Source organism: Vulpes lagopus, chromosome 13 (assembly GCF_018345385.1).
Source record: "Vulpes lagopus strain Blue_001 chromosome 13, ASM1834538v1, whole genome shotgun sequence".
Taxonomy (NCBI): domain Eukaryota; kingdom Metazoa; phylum Chordata; class Mammalia; order Carnivora; family Canidae; genus Vulpes; species Vulpes lagopus.
Genome location: NC_054836.1, coordinates 16,278,345 through 16,305,860, shown reverse-complemented (window position 1 = coordinate 16,305,860; position 27,516 = coordinate 16,278,345). Strand labels below are relative to the sequence as shown.

The 27,516-nt window shown below is 36.1% G+C and overlaps 1 protein-coding gene across 4 annotated transcripts in view; it reads right to left on the bottom strand.

Moving 5' to 3' along the window:
* Nucleotides 1-27,516, bottom strand: part of CDK14 (cyclin dependent kinase 14) — a 727,523-nt gene that overhangs the window by 420,836 nt on the left and 279,171 nt on the right. For all 4 annotated transcript variants that reach the window (XM_041727412.1, XM_041727410.1, XM_041727411.1 and 1 more), the window contains one exon: nucleotides 11,242-11,487. In XM_041727412.1, the coding sequence (XP_041583346.1) occupies nucleotides 11,242-11,472 (231 nt within the window). In that variant the 5' untranslated portion in view covers nucleotides 11,473-11,487. The remainder of the gene's footprint in view (nucleotides 1-11,241; nucleotides 11,488-27,516) is intronic.

Genomic DNA, 27,516 nt, shown 5'->3' with positions numbered 1-27,516 from the left:
GGCAGAGCAAGGACTGAATTAGCCACTGCCCAGAAAAAGGATGGCAATTCTCCTATTCCCAAACTGTAATCCCTGCGTCTCTCATACAATCACTAGAGATGATTTACAGAAAACAGAATAAGCTGACAGCAATTCTCAAAATACAAAAATAAATATATAATCAAAAATCACAAATTATTTCAGGAGGGTCAATACCTGGGGAAAAAAAGGTATAAAATTTAACGGGCAGATAAATCAAAATCCTGGTAAGAGAGTTGGCATCACAAAGAATAACTTTGAATAAAAATAACCAGTATCGGGATCCCTGGGTGGCGCAGCGGTTTGGCGCCTGCCTTTGGCCCGGGGCGCGATCCTGGAGACCCGGGATCGAATCCCACGTCGGGCTCCCGGTGCATGGAGCCTGCTTCTCCTTCTGCCTGTGTCTCTGCCTCTCTCTCTCTCTCTCTGTGACTATCATAAATAAATTAAAAAAATTTTTAAAAAAATAAATAACCAGTATCTTCAAAGAGATTTCAGAAGATACTGCATCTCTTACGAAGAAATAATTAGAGATTTAGGGATTAAGTATCTAATCAATGAAGTAAAATATTCAATGGGCAGTGAATAAAAGAACGGACATATATGAAAAGTGATAAGCTCAATGTCTGAAGACAGTTCTAGAAAACTTTAGGGAGAGGTTGCATCTAAATGGAAAAAATATCCAATCAGCATAATAGTTCCTTCCACAGACAACAATGAATGCAAAAAGACAATCAAGCAACATTTTCAAAATAAATAGTGAAAATGATTCCGTATCACTAACACTATACTCAAAATAGTCTGTCAGTGGGATGGAAAAGTTGCAATCTTGCTACTTAGATAAAATAAATCTAGATATAAAACTCTGAATTATCTCAATATAAGGTGTAGTTGAAGTGATGGGAAAGCACAGAGAAGCAAGGGGCACTAGGGGAAAAGAAACAACGGCAGGCTGAGACTTCTTGAATTGATCAGGACAGACTGCAGAGGCTAAGCAATTCCAAAGGCATATGTTTTAGTATGTCTCTTAACTCTTCAAAGGTCATCACAAAATAATATGAATTAGATATACCCCAAACAAATTAGGGAGAAAGGAATAGAAGAACACAGTGTAATAAAGAGGGGGATGAAAGTAAAAAAGTGAAAGCTTGGGGATGGTGCACACAAAGAAAACATGTTAAGTCTAAGTTCATAAAATAAGAACTTAAGTTTCAACATATTGATCACATAAAACATATAAATCAATCATACTGATTAAAATAATCATAAATGAACAAAGTTTCTCTACTAATAGAAACTTCTCAAATTGGAAAAAAAAGACAGTCTAGCAATATGCTATTCAGAAGAGACAAAATTAAAATGAATAAATCTGAAAATAAAGGAGTAAAGGGAAAATATAGAAAAAAGGAATTTACAAAATAATGCATTATAGCCATATTGATGGCAAACAAGATGGAATTCAGAAAATAGATTAAATTAGTATATCCCATAAAAATGAACATTGATATCCACAGAGCAGTTTAATAATCATGAACTAGTATGAGTCAATTAACATAGTTTTGAAATGTATGAGACAACTGCTGGTAGCAACTTTAAAGAGAAATCTAATTCAAATATAATATATAATATAATTCAAATATAATTATAAATTATATAAATATAATTATATAAATATATATAAATTATAATTTAATATTATATTATAAATAAGTTATATATTAATATATTAATGTGTATATTAGGTTTGTTTGTTTGTTTACTCAGAGAGAGAGACAGAGGCAGAGACACAGGCAGAGGGAGAAGCAGGCTCCATGCAGGGAGCCCGACGTGGGACTGGATCCCGGGACTCCAGGATCACATGGCGCTAAACCGCTGCAGGCGGCGCTAAACCGCTGCGCCATTGGGGCTGCCTTTTTTTTGTTGTTTATATATTAGGTTTCAAGCACACATTTAACACTCACAAAAAATAATGACAGATTAGGCCATGAAGAAAATTTCAATATTCAAAACTGCAGAAACACCTTAAATTACTTTTTCTGAACACAATGCAATAAAATCAGCAATTAAGAACAAAAGGAAAACCTAAATGGTTTAGCCATGTGAGTGAAAATGAAAATTGAAAATTCATAAATAAATATGTGGTACAGAGGACATGACATTTTAAGACCCAGGGGAGTCACCCAAATCAATACATACAAGAAAATGTAAATACATATGCACATACAAGAAAAGAAGAAAGGTTGAAAATAATATGAATTAGATATACTAGGAAGGGATTAATAAAGACAATGGACCACGTATTCTTTTCTTCAAGAAACTTGTAAGGGACAAACCATGTGTTGAGTTGAATCAAGTAAAACTTAATGGAAAATCACATTCAAAATCGCCTGACTAGTCCTGTGTGGGTTATGTTCTCATGCATTTTTCATCACCAGGAAACAGCTTGCGAATGTCACACTTTACCATCACCCTCCTGAGCCCAAGTTCTAAATAGAAATTTTAAAACCTATATTAAACTTCAGTATAAAATGATCTTCAATGGGGAAAATATTGTGTTCACAGTTCCACTCTAAATTATTTAAAATTAGAATGAGAAGTCTGTGTTTGCTTTTGTGCTCCTTTAAGAATAAATCTAATCTAAGTTCAAGAAAAAAGCAGCAGCAGAAAATACCTCTTTACTCCTATTAGGAGATAAACTGCTAATGTGTATTTATAGCAAGCACAAAACACAGTCACACAAAACTGGTAAAAGAATAGGAAGCCAATATTTTCTCTCCTTGAAATGCACAAATAATTTTCTAAAATATTTCACTCTCCATAAACTGCCTTATATATTAGAGTCGATGTAATCGTTTTAAGATATAGACCACACTAAATGTACTACTTGAAGAAACAGAATTGAGGAAATCAGAAGAACAAGGAGAATATGTTTAAAAAAACACACACCCCATTTATCTACAAGAAAAATCAAGTAAAAGAAGATGGTAATGGCACAAAGTAGTCTATTTATCTAATTAAATGGATTTGGATATATTAACTGCCATAATTCATACATACCCTATTAATACTGCGATGGCAGAAAATTAATATTTTGTCACATTTGATGGTAGGACAATCAATGTTATTTTCCCTGTGAAACTGATATGTATATACATCATGGAAATACACTGTAATCTACAGATCAGTCATGCTAGCTTCATAGCTCCATACACCCATAATGTCTCTCTAAAAAATTTTATCTGCAAAAGAATGGGCCTATGGAATAGGGTATGTCTATGATATAGTCTGAGCTTTAAAAATTAGATTCTTGTAAAGTCAGTCCTCTATTTTAAGTAACCAGAAATGCTCTAATCTGTAATTACTATGCACATAAATAAGGAATCCAACTGCTAAGTCATTAAAGAGGCCAATAATAAAATCCTTCCCATCAAATGAGTGAAATTAAGAATAATTCAGAAAGAGAGGTCCTATTTTGTTTGATAAATTAAAGGTCAGGCCTTTGGTTTGCCTAGTTTTTTCTCACAAATTTATTAAATCATCACATTTAAATAGATGCTAGATCAAACCAATATGCAGTCAACCCTAAATATTATCTTTGGCTCTTTACTGTCAGGTGCATGGGTGGATTGGAAACAGCTTTATGGGGCAGCTATTCTCTGTTTATCACTTCCCTACTTAAAGTGCAGGTCTGAGATAGCACTTTAGAGAATTGGAAATTCAGAGGGCTAATCAGCAATTACTAACCAACACTAACTGCACAGATATGTGGAATTTAATGAGATAATATAAATACATTTTTTAAAAAATAGAATAAAGGTACAGAGAACCATCAATTGTCTGGACCAGTGGAGGGGAACATCGGCATAGATAATGAAAAAATGAAGATAATATTCCAGCTGAATGGTGCATCCCACCCTGCCACAAAGGAGATGCTCACGGCCCTTGCTAGTTCTAGTTCACTGTGTAATTAATAATGACAGCTAGTTAATATCAAGTGTTGCTATGTGCCTGGCTTTGAGCTAATCACTTCAAACATGCACCTAAATTTAATCCCTAGAATACCGCCCTGGGGTCAGTTCTATTAGTATCCTCATTTGAATATGAAGATTTTAAAGACTGGGGAAGCAAATAACTCTAAAACATCTAACATCTGGGATGCCTGGGTGGCTCAGTGGTTGAGTGTCTGCCTTTGGACCAGGGCGTGATCCTGGAGTCCCAGGATCAAGTGCCACATCGGGCTCCCTGCATGGAGCCTGCTCCTCCCTCTGCCTATGTCTCTGCCTCTCTCTATGTGTCTTTCATGAATAAATAATTTTAAAAAAAATCTAACATCCTGTACCTAAAAGCAGAGCTAGAAATCAAACCACATTAATTATTTTTTTTATTTTTCTTTGAATTTAATGAGTTTACGTCAAAAAATCAGGTAGTCATTTTACATTTAAGGAAGAAAAATCTTTAAAAAAAAATACAAAGAGTGAAAGGATTTTAACAAACCACATTAATTAGAATCAAGAACCTATTTTCTTTACCACTACTGCATTGGTGGAATCTTCCCTTGGAGACCTAATCCTCATGGAAGAGGCATTAAATTATGCTTAAATTTGTCATCCACTGAAACCTCATTCCTAAAACCAGGGATGTGTTTTTGAACTGCATTTTTATAAACTGCATGAGTATATTTCTATGTTCGTTCTAATAATACCATGACATGGCTATGGGAATGTCTGCAGTTTCATATCGAAATCACTGAAGATTGATTTTGACCTTCCTATGTAACTCCTTGTTTAACATTACTGATGATGCCTTGAACGGAGGAAGGAAGTATAGGTGAACTTGGTGGTCTCTGAGGTCAAGGCACTCTTGGCTTCTTGATTTCAATCATGATTCCTAACAGAGACAATGACCAGTATGTAGTATGTGAGCAGTACAGAGATATAAGCCCAGTTAGGAAGATGTGGTATCATACAATATATCCACCACAGTATTTCCAAGAAACAAGAACAGCTATCCTGTTTTTCTCCCTAAAACAGGGACTCTGTACAGCACCACACTTCTCACTTTCTCCCTCCTTCTCAACTGTGCTCTGGGAGCCTATTCAAGACAACTTAATACTTGAAAGGAATAACAAGAAAAACAAGAAAATAAAGATATGGTATTAATCTGGCCCTGGTAAAGAGACTATTCTGATGCCTATCAGCCTTTAAAAATCTTTATAACAAAATCTGTCCTGAAATTCCCATGCCGGTGGGTATGAAATGATCCAACCCATACCCTAAGCGATGGGCAACAGAGTGGTATTACACAAGAAGTGTTACTGCTTCCATTTTCTGCCCAGTGAAGAATCCAAAGGAATACAGTCTTTCCACAAAAGAGAATATCATAAAAATACCCTCTCCCATCACAACAGGGGAGAGAACAAAAAGGCAGCAGGTAGAAAGAACTCAGAATTAAAGAGAAAAGAAACCATTTCCAGCTTGAGTAGAAAAGAGCACAAAGATATTTTTTCTAAGGCAAAAACTCCTATAAAGAAAAGAAAGCAAAGCAGTTTCCACACAAAGTAATATAAGTGGTCTGATATCTAAGAATGACTTCCTGGGGCATAACAGGAAACGGTAAGCCCAGTAAGAAATTCAGGAAAGAGAATCTAAAGGAAGTTAACAATAGGAGAGAAACTGTGGAAATTTCTAGTTAAACATGGTGGTTTTAACACATGTAATACATTCCTTCCCCAATCTGTATTAAATTGACAGTAAAGTTATAATTCACAAGGGCAAATAGAACAAGTAAAAAGAATATTACAGACAAGGTCCAAACAAAAATTTGGAGATGGAAGACAAATGGATGGGAGGCCACGGACAAGGAAGATGACCAAAGGCGTAAACCAAAAAGAATGAACTCAGTTCATACTTCAGAATCCCAGAAACACTCAAGAATGGAAGTTGGGCTTCAATGAGGGCCAAAACACAAAGTGCTTAGTCAGAGTGTGTTTAAGGAACGGGCCTCTTCCCCGGAAACCTATCTCAGTCAGATATCTGTTGTACCACGATCCTGGTAGAGGTTTATTCTCCGGAGAGGTTGAACCAGACAGGCCAGCACTGGGACACCAAGAACAAGGGGAGTCAGGATGAAGAGTCATACTGAATGAAAAAGCACAAGAACTCAGAGACCCTGGGCCCCTTCTTGATCATCTCAGAAAAATAGCAGTTAGGCTTTCGTATCCGAGAAAATCAATTGGTAAATTTGTTCTGGGGTGACAACTCAGCCAAGGAAAAAGATGAATCGATACTGACATCTGATAGTCCTCCTCTGAAATGACTAGGTCTTCAGTGACATTCCCCAGGCTGATGCTTCCAGTTGACAAGCACTGTTGGCACAAAGAACTTTCCATCAGCTTTTTTTTGCACACTATTCAGAATATGAACTCAGTCAACAGTTCTTTCCAAAGGCATGATGTAGACTCAGCAAAATTAAAAATCTCAACAGGCAAGGCAGAGACCAAAAAATAAACAGAAACAAAGAACTCAAAGGAGACTCCAGATAATTTAGGAAGTATAGTAAAAAAAAAAAAGAAAAGAAAGGAAAAGAAAAGAAAAAGAAAAAGAAAAAGAAAAAGAAAAAGAAAAAGAAAAAGAAAAAGAAAAAGAAAAAGAAAAAGAAAAAGAAAAGAAAACTTCTTTAAAATTCCCCCAAGTTCAGGATGCCTGGTGGCTCAGCGGTTGAGCGTCTGCCTTTGGATCAGGGCATGATCCCAGGATCCTGGATAGAGTCCCACGTCGGGCTTCTTGCAGGGAGCCTGCTTCTCCCTCTGCCTGTGTCTCTGTATCTCTCTCTCTGTGTCTCTCATAAATAAATAAATAAAATCTTTTTTAAAAAGTTCCTCTGAGCTACATTTAGTATATTCAAAAACATAGGAGGTAATATATTATTCTTTGAAAAAGAACAGGTTGATTTTAAAAAGAACATTTGAAGAATGAGAGCTTTTGGAAATAAACGTTAGCATCAATTACAAACCTAATTGAAGTATTAAAAAAAATTTATATATCCATAAAGCAGAGAAAACCAAAGTAAACTAAACCAAAGTAAATTAACAAATAAATAAATAACAATATAGGGATATAGAAAAGAACAAAGCAGTGACTTCAAAAGGCTATGAAACATTCTATTTTATAAACCAGAATCCTACACCCAGTCAGATTATTAATCTAAATTACCAAGTATGAATAAAGGCATAGTCATATGTGCAATTACATAAACCAAGAACAAGAAAGACATATAACTCAGAGCCTAAGTATTTAACACAAAAATGATGGAAAAGAAACTTCTCAGGAAGATAGAGAAGGGAATTCTCAGGATAGCAGGCTTGGAGATCAAGCAGTCTAGACTGGAGTAGAAGGGTTGATAGCTTCAAGGACGATCTCAGGGGGAGGAAAACCTGATAGGTTAGCCAATTCTGATTTGTTTCAGAAGTTTTATAGTTTTACCAAATAATCTAGAACCTCAATTTGTAATTGAAATTATAATAATTCATTATATCAATTATGAACAAATGAAGAAGCAATTATGACTAAGAAAATCTAAAAGTTATGCAAAGAAGGATAGAGCTGTTGAATCACTATGTTGTACACCTAAAACTCCTGTAACATTGTGTATCAACTATACTTTAAGAAAAAAATAAATTTCAAAAAGTTTTTCAAGGAAGGAAGTTTAATCATAGTATGCCATGTGGCCCTGCTATGAATAGTATTTAGAGCATCACAAGATTACAAACACCATATATTAAAAGCCAAGCAGTAGGGGAAATACAGTTGGGGATAGGAACACAATAGAGAAAATCCTCTCTTGATGTGTTCCTTTGTACTCTATAAATCAGTTGTTATATCTAGAGGCTTGCTCAGATTCAAGTTTAATTTTGTTGGTGCTTTGTGTAAACTTCCATTAGGACATCATAATGTCTGGCTATCTCTCTTTTAGTGATGTGAGTAGGTACTCACAACCATTACCTACATGTATTACTTCATCAGGGATTACCAAATTGTGAATACTAAATACATTATTCTTTCTTGATGTTATTAGTGGGATTATTCTAAAAGAGAAATTCACTGCCCCCCCCCCATCAAAACTAGGTTACCATGAGGTAAATTTCATATAGGAATCACAGAAAATAAATGCTTAGACATTTGCTTTATTTACCAGTTTTCAATAGTAATTCTTGTTTTTATAAAGGTTTCTCTTGGGTTTTGCCTGTTAATTTACAACCTACTATTTGGCTAACTTCACTCATTGTTTAGAATATTTCCATTCTTTTGGATTTTCCAGATATATCATCAAAAATCTGCAAATAAAGATAATTTCACCACCTTCTAACTTTCTTTCATTATCTATAAAGATGTTATTTTGCTCCTTTTTTTTTTGTCCCTTATGGTTTTGTATAGAATTCAATCAATAACTTTTCTATTGGTTATTTTAAGTAAAATGAATTATTTAGCAGTTTAATACAGGGGTGTGGCCAAGATAGTTTTTCTAGCTTTCTAAAATAAAATTCTTTCTTTTTTTTTTTAAGATTGTATTTATTTATTTGACAGACAGAATGAGAGAAGCAGGAAGATAGACAGGCCAAGGGAGACGGAGAAAGCAGACTCCCCTCTGAGCAGGGAGCCTGATGTAGGGCTCCATCCCAGGACCCATCCCAGGACTCCCCTCTGAGCAGGGAGCCTGATGTAGGGCTCCATCCCAGGACCCCAGGATCATGGCCTGAGCAGAAAGCAGACGCTTAACCAACTGAGCCACCCAGATGCCCCTAAAGTTCTTTCATCTGTTTCTCAAAGTTAAAAAGTAAAGACAATCTAGCACATGCTGAGATCTTCCTCATCTGTTTTCACTTAACACTTCTTTCTGGACCATCCATTTCCTTTGCCCTTGTTGAATACAAACTACACAGAAGTCTACTTCGGCACTTTCTATTCAGTGCAGGGCTTTGTCCTAGAAAGTTACTTTAATTTGACATTCTAGTGAAGTTACAGAAAGGACAACAGACTGCTCCAATATCAGTAAATCACTATGGTTGCCTTGCACTCATCTACTCACAGAAGCCTGCAAAGTGCCTCCTAGTTGCTGCCACTGCCTTAATAATGTCCCAACAAGTTGCCCGTATGTACCTAATGGCAATGGGAGAGTGGTTGGAAGGAGAGTTTCTGAGCGTAGTCTCAAAGAGTAGACCTTTCACCTTCCCTGCAGTTCTGCATACTGTTCATGGTTTGTCTGTCTCCTCACTCTTATTTTGAGGTTCACGGAGATACTTGTCAACTGTATTTGTTGTCAATATTATCCACTGGTTTTGGTTTTACTATACTAGTTGTTCTAATTACAAAAAGAGTTTCAAAACCTATACCACTGCCATCCTCCCAGACTGGTCTATTTGATCTTTCAAGCTATGTTCAAACATTACTTTAATAAAAATAAAATTTAAAGAGCTAGAGAAATACAAAAAGCATCAGGCAACACCCAACATTCTTTGATAAGAATTGAAATTAATTCCTAATTAAATACTAAAAATATAGAAACTCCCTTGTCACTTATGGTATGATGTATACACTGACTTTTAAAACTACCTGACCCCCATTAGCTACAAGCACACCCAGCACCTACATCTTGGTTTCTAACTACCACTTTCCAATAAAAGGAACTGAGATTCTTTAGAGAAAGGGCTGGTTTTAGGTCAAGGGTTGGGAAAAATACAATATTAAGCCAAAAGTGTCTCTTAGGGCCAGAACATAAGGAAGTGTTCAAAAAACTGAGGGATGAAGACATCTCAGAAGGACACAGGAGCTAACCTAAAAGAGTTCTCAATGGTTAAAGTAGGAAGAATCTGATCAACAAAAGAAGTTATGTACCAGCAGATTATAACTAGTATTGCAGATAAAATGCAGGACAGGACAACTAGTTAAATTTATATTTCAGATAAATGGTAAATAATTTTTAGTATAAGTATGCCTCATTGCAATATCTGAAAATGCCAATTTCTATATATCATTTATAGGTTGATATATAATTACATAGTAAAATATATATAATTCTCTTTCCATAACATAGGCTTAATCATTCTCAACAACTTGTTTCATTTCTTCTAAATGCTACTAAATCTAAAGGTTCTCCCAGGAGTTCAGTGATATATCTGTGACCTAGATGGACATTACTTTGCATGCATAGACAAGATTATGGGGTCAGTTTGGGGGGGGGGGGGGCGGGAACAGATCATCAATGCTTCTCACAAATGCTGTATTGATAATATTTATTTCAGCTTCATTAAGACAAAATGTGACAAGACATGTGCAGTGTCATATAGTTTAATTGAATTGAAGTGTCAATATTCTTCTTGCAGTTGACACTTCTGGCTCTGCTTTGCCCTCACCAAACTTAATATTTAATATCTGTAAAATGGCATGTTTCTTAGCAAAATGATAGAATTAAAATTCTCTTAGCATTCTCCTCTTACCTTTTAAAACTTTTAGAATATCTACTCAAAAAGTTCTTAAGTGTAAGTTAAATCTGAAAATTAACTTTAAAAGATCATAAGGGTTTTTACAAGGTTAAATGCAGGCTGGTTTTGAACATGTAAGTTTCAGTAAAAATTTTCCAGTCAAAAAGCAGCATGCACCTCAGAACTTTATATCTCCTTAGGTCAAAAGGCACTCGCCTTAATCTATCATTAGTAAAAATTTCATTATGATGAACAGGATTTCTCTTTAAGAAGACCAATTTCAACATCTACCTCTTAAATTCTAAAACATTTACACTGAAAACAAACTGGAATAAGACAAGTGAACAAATTTGAACATTTACTCTGAAATGACAATCTTTGTGAATTTGCCAAACTCAAAACTATCTTTATTGCCCACAAAAACAGTAAAGTTCAACATCCTTTCTAGGGGTTTGAAATATCAAAGGATCTTTAATTATAAAATCTCTAAACAACTAGGGGGGGAAAAAAGATTTTTCCAAAAATAAGTTGAATCACTTCTTATTTGTTTGCTGGGTACTTATGAATAAAGAGTCTGTATATAGATTGTGCTCTCTCTTTCCTCAAAAACACTAAACCACCCTGAGAGAGAGTGCATAATAATGACCTGATAAAGCCACTTGCCCTCTTCCAGCACAGCAGGCCATGACTGTAAGAGAGATACTTCCTCTGCTCCCCCACTGATAAAGAGGACTGACTGCACTTACCGAGCTGGGGCTGGAGTGCCGCCTGACTTTCGGAGACTCTTTGCCAGTGGAGGAGGACTTAAAGTTAATGCAAGCATTGTTCTCAGAATGCACCCTCTTTACTTGATTAGCTGGTTTCTCAAATGGGTCAAAAGTGCTCTGTGTCCTCTGAACCCTGACTTTTTTATCCTCAGGAATTGTGTCCAGGGGTTTGATCACTGAGTCCATTCCCTGGCAGTTCCGTGTAGACATCTTTGTGACACATATCTAGAGAAAAAAGAAAGAGCGAAAGAAATTCAGAACTTTCCACTGAAACTTTAGTATCACTAAACACATGACTTATTATTCTAGAAAGTTTGCTGATTTCCATTTCAGGAAATACCCAGAAAGTCCACATTCTAAAAACTATAGCAGCTTAAATCCCAATCTGAAAAAATTCCTCATAATTATTCCACTTCTATTCATTTAGGGCAGTCACTAAAATGCTGTCTGTAAAACGGGAAGCTTAAGGTTTAGGCTATCAGTGCTCTAAGGGGGTTCTTGAAACCCACCACATGTTTTAACCATTTGCCTGCATATGGGATTACTCTAAATCATTAGGAAGTTGGAACTTGACTTAACAATAATAATTTTTTAAAAATCAGTTGAGCTAAATCAGATGGGCATTTTAACTGACGGGTCACCATGGAAGCAGCTAACATAGCTAGAGAAGAAGATCACTATGTTTTTCAAAAGTAAATCTGTCCCATCCTACTAAGTTCATCTCCAAACTGGAATTCAAAACTTGAGCACATAAAAGAGCTAATGGAGGCACCTGGGTGGCTCAGTCGGTTGAGCATCCGCTTTCGCCTCAGGTCATGATCTCAGGGTCCTGGGATTGAGCCCTGCATTGCATTGGTCTCCCTGCTCAGTGGAGAGCTAGCCTCTCCCTCTCCCTCTGCCACTCCCCCTGGCTGTGTTCTCTCTGTCAATTAAATAAAATCTTTTTATTTTTTTTTATTTTTATTTATTTATTCATGAGAGATACAGAAGGAAAGAGAGGCAGAGACACAGGCAGAGGGAGAAGCAGGCTCCATGCAGGATCCCAGGTCTCCAGGATCACGCCCTGGGCTGAAGGTGGCACTAAACTGCTAAGCCACCAAGGCTGCCCTAAAATCTTTTTTAAAAAGTAAATAAAATAAATGTTAATGGTTACAGATGTTTAAAAATTGAAAATAGTGTTTTTTCTAATACCAAAACTAATGGATGCAAAGAAATAATACTGTAAAAAAGAAACACCAAATAACCCTCATTTCAAAATCCATAAGGTCCCTACCTGCTTCCCAACTTCCCTCATTCTCTTGCCATGCCTGCCCCACTCTGATTTTATTTTAGTCTCTGACTTTTGCCCCACTGTTCTCTATTCTATGTTCAAAACCTTTCATTCTTCCTATAATCTGGAGATTTTGTAGTTTTGATAAAATAATTTTATGGCCTCTAGCTTGTCTACGAAGCTAGGTAAACTTTATTGTTCTCTCAAGAGAAAAAATAATTCTGAAATTGCTTTTAAAGTTTTTTTTTTTCTTTCTTGCTATTAAGTTTCCATATCTTCATTTTTAAAAGCAGGGAAACAGAAGAATATCCCATATTGTTAAAATAAAGTATCTGTGTATTACATACAGGATGATTCCACATGAGGAATACATGTAGGTATGTGTATGAATGGATATAGATACAGATATATACAGACAAACAGATACAAACACAGACATAAATATTTGTATGTGTATGTATGAGCACAGTGGAAGCAATATAAGAAAACATACCAACCTGTTAACATAAGGTACTTCCAGACACGTGGAATTGGATTGGTCAAGGGTAAGATTACTAATTTTTATATACCCCGTATTGTCTGAATTATATAATAAACATGTCTGATAATGTAATTTTTTAAAACCACTGAACTAGGAGAGCACATATAATTGAATTATGCCCTTTCTTAAAATTTTTTAAACAAACCAAAAAAAAAGTTTATTTAAATCTTAAGCATCAGCTCTGTCCTAAGAGTAAAGCACAGGCTGAATTTTAATTAAGTCAAATGACAAGGATTATCATCAAACATTTTTAGCAAACCACAATACTATTGAACTTGCCTTGAAAAGACTTAAGACCAATTCCTCTACCCATGATCAAAAATGAACAATTTATCACAGGTAGGTGAGATGCACTCAATATTTTTAAGAATTTATGTTTTCTTCTTAAGGATGTGAAAGCAAGAGGCAATAGATGTGATGTGGATGTGAAACCACCCACATCATTGAAGTAAGTAGATTATAATAATGTATAAACACATGGGCCTGAGAAGTTAACAAACCTCAAGCATAAGAAATACAAAGAAAAAAACAAGAAAGCACATCAAAATCAAATTGCTTAAAACCAGGGATAAAGAGAATATCTTAAAAAGGAGCCAGAAGGGATTTAAAAGATAGGTATAACAGTAAATACTTAGAAACTAAATAATACAAAAGGAGAATTAAAAAAGTATCTTGAGGGATCCCTGGGTGGCTCAGCAGTTTAGCGCCTGCCTTCTGCCCAGGGCCTGATCCTGGAGACCCAGGATCAAGTCCCACATCAGGCCCCCCACAGGGAGCCTGCTTCTCACTCTGCCTGTGTCTCTGCCTCTCTCTCTCTGTCTCTCATGAATAAATAAATAAAATCTTTAAAAAAAAAAAAAAAGTATCTTGAACTAAATGAAATTTAAAAAATCAAAATGGCAGAATGTAGGAAAACTAGTACTTCAACTGTAGAAAATTAATAGTACTGAATGCAGATATAGAAAAAACAAAAGATCTCAAAGAACTGTGATTACACCTTAAAATACAAGAAAAAGAAGAGCAGGTGAAACTCAAAATAAGAATGAAAATAATAAATATCAGGGTGTAAATACATGAAATAGAATATCAAAAGCTATAAGGAAAATCAATGAAACCAAAATCCGGTTTGTTTTCAGAGAAGATTTTTTTTTTTTTTAAAGATTTATTTATTTATTCATGAGAGACACAGACTGAGAGAGAGAGGCAGAGACACAGTCAGAGGGAGAAGCAGGTTCCTCACTGGGAGCCCGATGCGGGACTCGATCCCAGACTCCGGGATCACGACCTGAGCTGAAGGCAGGCACCCAATCACTAAGCCACCCAGGCGTCCCTCAGAGAAGATTTTTTTTTTAAATAAATAAATAAACCTCTAGCCAGACTGATAAGGACAAAAGGTAAAAAACAAATACTGCCAATATCAGAAATTGGAAAGGTGATATCACTACAGACTCTACAGATATTATGAACAAGTTTATGCCAATAAATTCAGCAACTTAGAAGAAACAAATGCCTTGAAGGACAAAAACTAGCAAAGTTCACTCCAGAAGAAACAAGTAAGTCTATGTCTATTAAAGAAATCACATTTATAGCCAAAAACCTTGCCACAAAGAAAAAGTCAGGGTAGGCAGCACTACTGGCAAAGTAAACCATACATTTAAGGAAGAAGGAACACCAATTCTACAGAAACTCCAAAAAAAATTAAAGAGGCAAGAATACCTCTCAACTCATTATATGTAACCAGCATCATTTCAACCCTAAAACCAGACAAAAATATTACAAGAAAATGACAGATTGATTTCTCTCATGAATCTAGATCTAAAAGTCACTGGCACACTTTTAATAAACTTAATCCAGTAGTATATAAAAAGGATAATAAATCATGAAAAAGTAGAATTACTCCCAGTAAGGCAAGATAGGCTTAATATTTGAAAATGTGTAGGTTGCCATTTTAGGGGCACCTCAGTTGCTCGGTTGGTTAAGCATCTGACTCTTGATTTAGGTTCAGGGTTGTGAGATCAAACCTCATGTTGGGCTCTGTCCTAGGCATGTAGCCTGCTTGAGATCCTCTCTCCCTCTTCCTCTGCCCCTCTACCTACCCCCAAACACGAGTGTGCTCTCTCTCTCTCTCTCTCTCTCTCTAAAACACACACACACACACACACACACACACACACAAAATGTGTAGTTTATCATTTTAATAAACAATGGTTTATTAAACCATTTAGAGATTAACAATCTCTAAAATGGTTCCTAGTGATGGCTACTTCCAGGTATTTATACTCTTACTTAGTCCCCAGATCTTGAATGTGGGCTATACTTTCTGACTTGTCTTCAACAAATAGAATATGGCAGAAATCACAGGATTTCATTTCAGAGAAATAATTATAAAATAACCGTGGCTTCTGTATTGGTACTCTTCCTCTCTCCCTCTCTCTTAGATTACTTAGCCCTAAGAAGGTCAGCTGCTATGTCATGAGGCAGCCTTGTCAAGAGACACATGTACAGAAAGACTGAGGCCTGAAAACACCAATGTGATCTGTGCTTTCAAGGGCAACCACAGCCCAGCATACTGCTTGACCAAAACTTCATGAGAGACCCTGAGCCAGAGGTACTCAGCAAAAGAGTACCTGAATTCTAGAACCACAGAAAATGTGAGATAAATAATGTTTGCTGTTTCAAGATATTAACATTTGGGGTAATCTATTATGTGACAATAAATAACTGATATACAGATATTTTTAATCATAGGATCATCTCAATAGACTCAGAAAAAACATCTGATAAAATCCGTACCCATTTATGATAAAAATTCAATCAATTAAAAAATAAAAATGGCTATTTTTATGGCTGAAATTAATAAAACAAGAAATGAGTGTTGGTGAGATGTGGAGAAACACTTGTGCACTGTTGGTGGAAATGCAAACTGGTGAAGCTGCTATGGTAAACAGCATGGAGGTTCCTCAAAAAGTTAAAAGAGAAATACTTTATAATCCAGCAATCACACTGCTGTTGTAATCACCCAAAGATTACAAAAACACTAATTCAAAGGGATGCATGCACTCCTATGTTTATAGCAGCACTATTTACAATAGCCAAGATATGGAAGCAGCCCGAGTGTCCACTGATAGATAAATGGATACAGAAGATGTGGTATATACACATACATACAACAGAATATTATTCAGCCATAAAAAGAATGAAATCATGTCATTTGCAAATACATGGGTAGAGCTAGAGAGTAAAACACTCAGCAAAATCAAAGAAAGACAAATACTTTATGATTTCACGCATATGTGGAATTTAAGAAACAAACAAGCAATGAGAGAGAGAGAGAGAAATCAAACAAATAACAGACTATTAACTGTACAAAACAAACTGATTTTACCAGAGGGGAAGTGGGTGGGGGGTTGGGGGGTGAGATAGGTGATGGGGATTAAGGAGGGCACTTCTGATGAGCACAGGGTGATGTTTAGAAGTGCTGAATTACTATATTGTACACTTGAAACTAATATAACATTTTATTTTAACTAACTGAAATGAAAATAAAAACTTAAAAAAAAAGTTTCCTCAAGCGGTTAAAAGGCATCTACAAAAAAAGCAAAGTGACATAAAAGTTAGTGGTGAGAAACTAAATACCTTTCTCCTATGAACAGGAACAAATCAAGGATGTCCACTCTAACCACTAATTTAGTATTCATTATGTTATAAGTTCTAGATGATGCCACAAAGCAGGAGAAAGAAATAATAAGCATCCACATTGGAAAGGAAGAAGTAAAGCCAACTTTATTCACAGAAGATATCATCTATGTAGAAAATCCAATAAAATCTACAGAAAAAAAATCTCCCAAGAATTAATAAGTTTATCAAGGGTGCAAGATATAAGATCAATATACAAACAAAAGCATTTATATTTCTAGATACTATCAACAAACAATCAGAAATTAAAATTTAAAAAACAATTTAGCAAAAAATAAAAAATAAAAAACAATTTACAACAGCTTTGAACAATACAAAATATTTAGCAATAATTCTGACCATATATGTGCAAGATCTATACAAAGGACTACAAAACATGGCTGAAAGAAGGAAAGAAAGAAAGAGAGAAAGAAAGAAAGAAAAGAAGGAAAGAATCTATAGAAAGATCTATACAAAGGACTACAAAACATGGCTAAAAGAAGGAAGGAAAGAAAGAAAGAAAGAAAGAAAGAAAGAAAGAAAGAAAGAAAGAAAGAAAGAAAAGCCAATTCACGGGTCTTTCAATTTATTGTGACACTTTCAGAAAGAAGTTAATCTCTGTGTTTCAGCCATAAAATGTTACTAGTTTCTTAATTTAAAAGGAGATTTACATATGTACATATAAATCAAACAAGGTAATAAATGTATATAAAATGATAATATAAAAAGATGTAAATGTGGATTGAATTAATACATGGCTAATGGGAAACACTACAACTCTATCCTTGAAAATAGCACCAGGAAGCATAGTGCCACAGGAAAATCTTGTAGTTTTGCAAAGGAGACAGTGGAGCTAACTCTACATCCCACTTAACCCTCTATTCTATTTTTTATGCAAAGCCTTAGAACTATCTTAGTAAAAAAAAAAAAAAGAACTATCTTAGTAAAACATATTTTATCAGATAAAATTGGGATTTTTCTATATTTATAGGAAAATATGTGAAAATTTTTTTTCTAGATATATGGGGGAAATTTCACTAGGCAGTATAAATTTGTAACACATGTATACTAACAGAGCTACAGCAAAAATATTAGCAAAGGCTAAAGGACAAATGTCACTTCAACATGTCAGCAGAAGAAAGAAGGGCTGTAAGGGCACCACTGAAGCTGAAAAAATGAACTTCATTCTGAACAAGTTCATGAAGCCACATAACTTCCATAAACCTTTCATTTGCTGTTCTTTGTGCTAACAGATTGGCTGGCAAAACTAAGACTCACAAGGTTATGTGTTAAGTTTAGGAGACAGAGATTCCCCAACTGGAGGTTTTGATAAATTCTCTGAATCTCTACAATTTAAGAGAAATTGCTATGGAATGTACTGCAAAGTAGGGCCTTATGTCTCTCCTCGTGCTTTATGTGAAGTGTCCTACATTTATATGTTCAGTCAGGTAGCCTCTCATTTCATAGATCTGACTATGGCACATTTATGGATAATTGCAGAAACCAGTGTGAGCTGTGCACAGTAGAAAACCAGGTTTCTACAGTATTCTAGCATTAAGACAGAAGAGTGGCAGCCTTTTCCTAATTTTCAAGGGAAAAAGTATTTCTTTTTTTTTTCTTTTTTTTATGATAGTCACAGAGAGAGAGAGAGAGGCAGAGACATAGGCAGAGGGAGAAGCAGGCTCCATGCACTGGGAGCCCAATGTGGGATTCGATCCAGGGTCTCCAGGATCGCGCCCTGGGCCAAAGGCGGGCGCCAAACCACTGTGCCACCCAGGGATCCCAAGGGAAAAAGTATTTCAACAAAATTTCTTAAGCTTAAAACAGTTCCCTACAAACATTCTTAAGCATTTCACATTTATCATTTTTGTCCTCTACTAAGAAACAACAAAACATAAGTAAAAAACTATCACTAACATGAACTTCTTGGAAATAGTATAGTTATATGGAAATATGCATGTCTACGGTTGTGATTTTATTTGCTATGTTCACTACATATTTCTTGCTGGTCAGTTCCTAACTCTTATGATAATTTTCAAATGTATCAGTACCCACAGTGGTTTGCAGGGGACCATGCTTCCCAGGTACTCTAGAAACAGACCACACTAGACCCAGAATTTTATCCAGCTCCTTGCAGGTAAGACCACTGTCCACATTATTGCACCCTTCTCCTGCGGTGCCTTGCTCAGCACCTGGCCCACAATAAAGTTCAGTAAGGTTCTGCCAAATTAATATATCAGATGTAAGAAAGTTCATTCAAATAAGTAGTCTTCTTGCTGCTGTTAACAGGCCCAAAGCACTGAAAAATTTACTGTCCAAAAGCTATTGTCAAAAAGACAGCAGTCTCGACACAAGAATAATAAACATACATATTGATGCATCAAAGATTTTTTTTAACCAGCAGCTCATTGTGATAGAATTCTAAAGTGACACGGAATGTCCCTCACCTTTGGAAGACAGCTCTGCTCATGACTATACCCCAAAGCAATGTCTCTTGCTTTTGAATAATCCCCTCCCCTTTGAATGTGAAAGTGATGAGATATCACTCCCATAATTACATTCTATCATGTGGCAAATGGGAGATTATCCTGAGTGGGCCTGACCTAATCAGGTGAGCTCTTTAAAAGCAGAGAGTTTTCTTCAGCTAGTCTCAGGAAGAAAAAGAGAGATGTGATCTGGGTAGCCTGGCAGAAGCAAACATTTCATGCTGTGAACTGAAACAGGGCTCCACGGTACAGCACTGCGAGGCAGCCTCTTAGAGCTGAGAGTGCTCATCGGCCAAGCTGGCAGGAACATGGGGACGATGGTCCTGTTACAACCATGAGAAAATTATTTCTGTCAACAACTAGTGAGATAATTAAGAGGATCCTGAGTCCCAGGTAAGAACCACAACCACGCCTAAAATCTTGATTTCGAGTGAGCCCAAGGGTAGAGAAACCAGCTGTGCCATGCCCGGACTTCACAGAAACTGAGCTAATAAGCTGGTGAGTTTGTGGTAATAGGCTACGCAGCAGTAGAAAACTAATACACTCACTTTACTGAAATTGCTTGAAGTACTTTGACATTTGCGTAGAATGTTCTTAGGAACTTGTTGCAGACACCACTTTCTGAATTTGATATACTGTATCAGATCCAGGAAAAAGTAAGTGACAAGTCTTGTGACCATTATCAATTTAAATGGCCAAATATTGCTAGTTTTCTGCACAGTGTAACTCCATCAGCCCACAAACACAGCTCTACATAATTAGGGTTACACACAATTAATGTTGGTCTCCAATTTTCCTGAGGTTTACATGAATAATACCATTATCAGCACCCACTCTGTACATGTATCTTCATCCAGGAAAGTAATCTATACTTGAATTTTCCATGCAGGACTCAATGACTGTACTGGAAATGTTTCAAGTTTCCAATATTTGGGACAAACGGCTTAAACACAATCTCGCCAGCTCTGCTAACCACGAGCAGAACAGAAAGAAGAATCTAGGGCCTTTATGAAGATAAGAGGGAACCAGCCTTGTTGACCTCCTGAGCTTTTCAGACAACTCACCAGGCAGACTCCAAAAAAGAAGACAAAAGGACTTGGGCCCAGAGAAAGATGCAGGCAAGATGAAGTAAGAATAGTACTCATTCCCCACAGAAAGCTGCAATTTCTGGCAGCTCAAAGAATAAAATTATTGAAGAACCAGGGCACATAAAGAGATGAGCAAGTACATTGGAGTCCTAGCAATGAAAGAGGGTTCTAGAAGTCAAATTATACACTGTGCTACTCCCCAACACCCAAGTCTTCATCTGATTCCTTCTATCAAACTCAGCAATCTACATAAACATCCTTCCTTCCCACAACAAAATGCTTATGGTCAGTGCAGTAGAAAGTCTTGAAGACACATAAAATCGGATATTTTAACAAAACGGAAGGACAGAAGCATGATATGTCAAACAGAAAAAAATCAGTGGGAATCCATAACCTCGAAAAGACAGATTCTTCCAAACACCAAACAGTAGCTCTTTGATGCATTACTTTCATGTGTACCCCAGTGCCCAGATTTTGGTCTATGTTCCAATTCTCCACTATGAAAAAAGAGGAATCCTTGGAAGGTAATCTGATTCCAGTTCACAGGGCAGGAAACACAAAACAGCTGTGAAATATCCAGCTGTTACCAGAAAACTAGGATCCTTTCACAAATGTCAGGGGCAATGCAAGAAGGGGACAAAGAAGTCTGCCTATAGGGATTCCTAACAGCCAAATTGTGATTATGCATTTGGGCATTACCAGGAAAATAAAACTATGGTTAAATGAAACAAGGGGAATTGTTGAAAAGACCATTATGACTTCAAAAAAGCAAAGCTAGTATAAAGGGCAAAAGGCAGTTATAAAATAAAAGAGGCATGAATGGAATAGGATATGGTTGGTTTTAATACATGGAACTGCATTAAGAAAGGAGGAAGGCAACTAGTGCTAGCAAAAGTAGGAACTGTACCAGCAGCACAAGCATAGGAAGAGCAGCAACAAGGAATGCTCTTAACAGGGCAGGTCAATCTAACACAGTAACAGACTAAATTAAGAATATGCAATGTTGCCTAAGCAATGCTTTACAAAGAACATGTCCAGGAAGACACCAAATTGCAAGGAAAACTTATGTGAAAACAGGGAGCAGAGGCATTTTTTGGAAATGTGTTAAATTTTAATAACTAAGAGAAATTTAACCCTTAAAAAGAAAACTCAACTGACTGCTAACCAGTGACACAGATCTGAATCACTTTGGAAAAAGCAACGGAGACCCAACAGTCAACAGCTCAGATCCTGTAAGCCCAGCTATTCTGAAAAGGCATTGTTTTTGTTTGTGGATCTCTAAAGATTACACAACCCCAAGAAGATTTAAAAAATGTTACTGAAACCCCTGGAAATAATTTAAATAAGTAGATTATAACCCTAGGAAGGTATAAAAAGACACATAAATAAAATTAATTAAACCCACAATGTTGGTGTTTTAAATAGGATGAGTGTAAGCATAGTAATATAATTTGCAATAATCATATTTGTACTTGTTTTCTTTAAGGTGTCTGAAATATGTTAAAATAATCAGTCATACTAAATTAGTATTCAAAATTAAGGAAATTTAATTAAGTCAGTAGTCAATGCTTAATTGTACTGAGACAAACTGGTTTTCAAAATTATACTTATTAGCTATATCTTTTTAAGAACATAGGCACTTATCCAAGTACAAAGGCCATAACTGTAGATGTTTCAGGCACAGAAGACCCTGGGATGCCATCAACTTTCCTTACACATACTTTGTTAGTGCCCTCTGCCTAAGGCACATCTACCTCCTTCCTCCCATACCAAGTCACGTTCCTACCATATTGTTCAAGACTCTATTTTCATGTAGCTGTCTTGTTTTCCCATTTATTAAACAGACGGTCTTTTTCCTATGGTATATTCTTACCTCCAGTTGTCATAGACTAATAGACCATAGAAATGTGGGTTTATTTCTGGGCTCTTTATTCTGTTTCATTGATCTATATGTCTATTTTTATGCCAGTACCATACTGCCTTAATTACTATAGCTGTGTAGTATAGTTTGAAATCTCCAGCTTTGTTCTTCTTTCTCAAGATGGTTTTGGCTATTTTTAGTATTATTTATTCCAGTACTGTGAAAAATGTCATTGGGATTTTGAAATTGTGCTGACTCTGTAAATTGCTTTGAGTAGTACAGATTTTTAATAATATGAATTCTTCCAATCCATGAGCACAGTATATCTATTTATTTGATGAAAGAAATTGAAGATTTCTTTCATCAATGTCTTGTTTTTAGAATATAGGTCTTTCACCTCCTTCGTTAAACTTATTCCTAGCTATTTTATTCTTTTTTGATGCAAATGTAAATGGGACTCTTGTCTTAAATTCTTTTTTTTTTTTTTAAGAAAATTTTATTTATTTATTCATGAGAAACACAGAGAGGGAGAGAGGCAGAGACATAGGCAGAGGGAGAAGCAGTCCATGCAGGGAGCTCGACGTCGATCCCCGGTCTCCAGGATCGTGCCCTGGGCCGAAGGCAGCACTAAACCGCTGAGCCACCTGGGCTGCCCCTTAAATTCTCTTTCTTATAGTTATCAGTGTACAGAGAAACCACACATTTCTGTTAATATTAATTTTGTATCCTTAAAGTTTAATAAATTCATCAGTTCTAACAGATTTTTAGTAGAGGATTTAGGGGTTTTTTTTATATGTAGTATCATGTTATCTGCAAATAGTGACAATTTTACTTCTATCTTTCTTTTTTTTTTTTTTTTTTTAAATTTTTATTTATTTATGATAGTCACAGACAGAGAGAGAGGCAGAGACACAGGCAGAGGGAGAAACAGGCTCCATGCAGCGGGAGCCTGATGTGGGATTCGATCCCGGGTCTCCAGGATCGCGCCCTGGGCCAAAGGCAAGCGCCAAACCACTGCGCCACCCAGGGATCCCTACTTCTATCTTTCTAATCTGGATGTGTTTTATTTCTTTTTCTTGCCTAGCTGCTATAGTCAGGACTTCCAATACTATGTTAAATAAAAGTGGCAAGAGTGAGCATCCTTATCTTGTTTCTGATCTTAAAGGAAAAGCTTTCAGCTTTTACCATTGAGTGTAATGTAACTGTGGGTCTGTCATGTATGGCTTTTACTATGTTGAGGTACATTCCCTCTATGCCCACTTTCTTGAGAGTTTTTATCCTAAATGGGTGTTGAATTTTGTCAAATGCTTTTCCTGCAGCTGCTGTGATGATCATATGATTTTTTTCCTTGGTTTTGTTAATACAACAAATCTGTATCCATAGGCAAGAACAAAAGTGGAAACAAATGGGACTGTGTCAAACTAAAAAGCTATTACACAGTGAAGGAAACCATCAACAAACAAAAAGACTAAATAGGAGAAGATATTTGTAAATGATATATCTTATAAGGGGTTAAGATCCAAAATAGATCTTTATAGAACTTCTATAACTAAATATCAAAAAAAAACAATCTGAATGAAAAATGAGTAGAGGACCTGTATAAATACTTTTCCAAAGAAGACTACACATGGCCTACAGATAGATGAAAAGGGAAATGCAAATCAAAATCACAATAAGATATCACCTTGCCCTGTCAGAATGGCTATTATAAAAAAAGCCAAGAAATAACAAGTGTTGGGGAGGATGTGTAGAAAAGGGAACTCTCATGCACTGTTAATGGGAATGTAAATTTGTGAAGCCACTATGGAAAACAGTTTTGAGGTTCCTCAAACAATTGAAAATGGAAAGATCATATGATCCAGCAATTACACTTCTAGGTAAAGAAAACAAAAACATTAATCAGAAAAGACATCTGGACACCATGTATGTCAAAGCATTATTTACCCAAGAGAGGAAGCAACCTAAATGTCCATCAACAGATAAGTGAATAAAAAAGGTTTTATACATATAGTATACATAAATATCACAGGATATTACTTAGCCATAATAAAAAAAAACATAATCTTGCCATTTGCAACAACATGAGTGGACCAGGAAGATACTATGCTAAGTGAAAATTCAGACAGAAAAAGACAATCACAGTATGTTTTCACTTATATGTGGGATCTAAAAAACAAGCAAATGAAACAGAAACAGATTCATAGATACAAAAACAAACTGGTGGTTGTCAGAGGGAAGGGGGTGAGGAATGGGTGAAATAGGTAAAGGTAAGTAAGAGGTACAATCTTTCAGTTATAAAATAAATAAGACTTGGGGATATACAGCATAAAGAATACAGTCAATAATACTGTAGCCACTTTGTATGGTGACAGATGGTAACTAGACTATTGTGATGACCATTCCGTAGTACAGATAAGTATCAAATCACTATATTATACACCTGAATCTAATATAATATTATATGTCAATTATTCTTCAATTTAAAAGACGACTCTTCTCAAAAACTATTTTTGCTCAGAAGCCTTTGTAATTAAATCCCACTCACCACTTAGTTTGCCCCAATATTTTGTGTACCCTGAATTATAGTTATTCTTTTTGTGATATTTTAAACCTCAACAATTTGATTGTCTCCTCCAATTGGCAAAGACTGTTTTCTATTTATTTTATAGCCCCCCAAGAACACCTTCTTCAAATCTCTACTTGAAGGGTCTAGCAAAGGTTTTTGACTAATTTAGGGAAAGTACGGGCTTTAACATAGACTAAGAGTGGTTTTCTCAAATGACAGAATCAAAAGAAAACACATTTGGTACCTATTCCCAAAGCCAATCACAGGAAATAGCTGTGCTATCAGTGCTGTCTGAAAATAACAGACAAGCCAATATTAACAAGAATAAGGCTAGGTCTTCTCTATGCCTGAATTTTTGTGCTTTGTTCCTGCTGTTTGGAAACTAAAGTGACAAAATTTACATAAGCAGGGATGTCTCGTGGTACCTGAAGGCAGATAAAAAGAAGAAATCATCACAAATACCAAAATAAACTTCTGTTATTCTTTTTCCCAGTAAATTCAATAGAACCTAGAATTCAAGCAAGGTTAGAGATGCACCCACATATTTAGGTGTTCATCTAAATCAATTATTTTGAGTCACTCATCATTAACAGGGGTCTGTACTTTACTTGGCAGACTCAAAACTCAGTAAAAATTGTTAGAAATTTAAATAGTATTAGAGGCTCCAAAAGTCACAGTTTGACCTATGATTTTAGCTTGGAGCTATGTAAATTCCAGACAACTGTCTACCAAATTCACAGCAATGGATTTGAAAGAGCACAACTTAATTCAGTTAAGGCTGGCATCCATTTCAAGTGAATTCATTCAGGCTGAAAATTGTCCCTTTGAATCAACCATTTTCTGGTGATGAGCATTTTACTGAATTCATGGTGTGATCTTCTCCACTTCTTCACTCCACACTCTTCATGAAGACAGACACTAGGGGAAAAGTGGCTTAAAGAACTCTATACTAACCCATAGCAAATATGCATGCTGCCAGGCAGTAAGCTAAATCATGGTCTTTTGATGTTCATGAAAGAAATATCCATGACAGGCCCAATACAAAACTGGCAAATATAAATAGGCAAAAATCTTGATACTACAACAACTCTTACTCTTGTTTTTTCCCCTCCCCTACCACGCTCTGAGTCTGATGGGTTTCTCCTACTCAGTGTCTCCTCTCAAAATATGCTCCCAATAAAAAAGCCCATCATCAGTCATCTACAAGTTTTTGAACACTTAAAATCGGAATGTAACCTCTCCCAGAATTATTTGAACTTTAAGCATTATACAATAAAAAGCTTCATTTTTTTTAAAAAGAATTTCAGCTAGGGGTGCATAGGTGGGCAAGGTATTATGGTGGGGGTGGGGGTAGGGGGTGAAGTAGGAGGAATTTCTAATGCCAATGGCATTATAAACCATGACAGCTGCTTTCATCTCTAACCTAAACGTACAAGATCTACAAACATGCTCCCTCTCTTTGTAGTCTTTTTCTCATGTGTGTGTGTGTGTGTGTGTGTGTGTGTGTGTAAAGGTGGCAATGTGAATGGTTACACAGAACACAGATATTGGATGTGTTATCTCTTTGTACATAAAGGGATATACACATGGGTGTTATTTTTACTTATAGCTAGATTTTATCAGAACCAAGATCTTGCCTAAAATCACCTTCAGAATATTAGCTAACTTCCAGGCAAGCCTCCTGCCCATGTAAGTCACATAAGTGACTGAGGACAATCACTTAAACTCTCTGAATCTCAGTCATATCATCTGTATAATGATACAGCTGGAGTAAATAGCTCCTAAGACCTTTTACAGCTTGACTGTTCTATTATGAACTCCAGGCAGCCATTTGCAGCTGGTAAATGATTTTAAATAGACCAACTACATAAGGCCAGACACATAAATTTATTTCTTGTGCTTCCTTTTACATACCATTTCCCTTAGGATTTTAGGTTTAGAAAGGAGGTAGACACGTTCACACCACAAATACCTGCTGATCTCTCCCGGTCTCTGTGGGTCTTCCTTAACTCCAAAATCCCAGCGTTGTTTCTCAATGATGGTATCCCAGGCCTTTCGGCTGACAAATTATTTGTGAGCAGCATGATGCTACAGTCACATCATAGGATGTTTGGCAACCCTGGTTCTGTCTACTAAATGCCAGGTGCATCCTTATGTCACTGTCACTGTCACATGTCAAAAATGCCCTCGCGAAAGAACTAGGATATTTGTACATTGTACTTCATGATTTGTCACTTAAATGTATGCTGCCTTATATGCTTTCCTATAAGCCACTGTGGAATTTGTTTTCACGTGTTTGGTTTATTCCGTTGGGATGGGAGGACGTCTTTGTTTTGCTCTATTTCTCATAAGTTCACTATATTTCTATGACCAAACTGTAAACATGTTGAGCACAGAAATTATCTTCTGATTCTTTAATGTTCCCCAAAGCCCAAAAGATGGCATGAAATGGGCATTCTATTAATATTTACTCAAAGATGGACTGTTTTCCTTATACGAGCCTTCCCCCTTAACTAAACATATTTTATTTAAAAAAATTAGTCCTACCTACATAACAATGAGGCACCTTCTGATGCCAGATCTTTTCCAGTCAATGAAAAGGCTTTCACCAGCTGTTCCTGCTCACCAGAATTCAACATCTAGTACTGTGATTTAATTTGAAAATGCTTATTTTTCTACTGACTGGTTTCTTTGGAATCTGACCTAATTTCATTTAAATCCTGAATCCACTGGCTAACAGACACAGTTGAATGGAGAATTCTTGAGG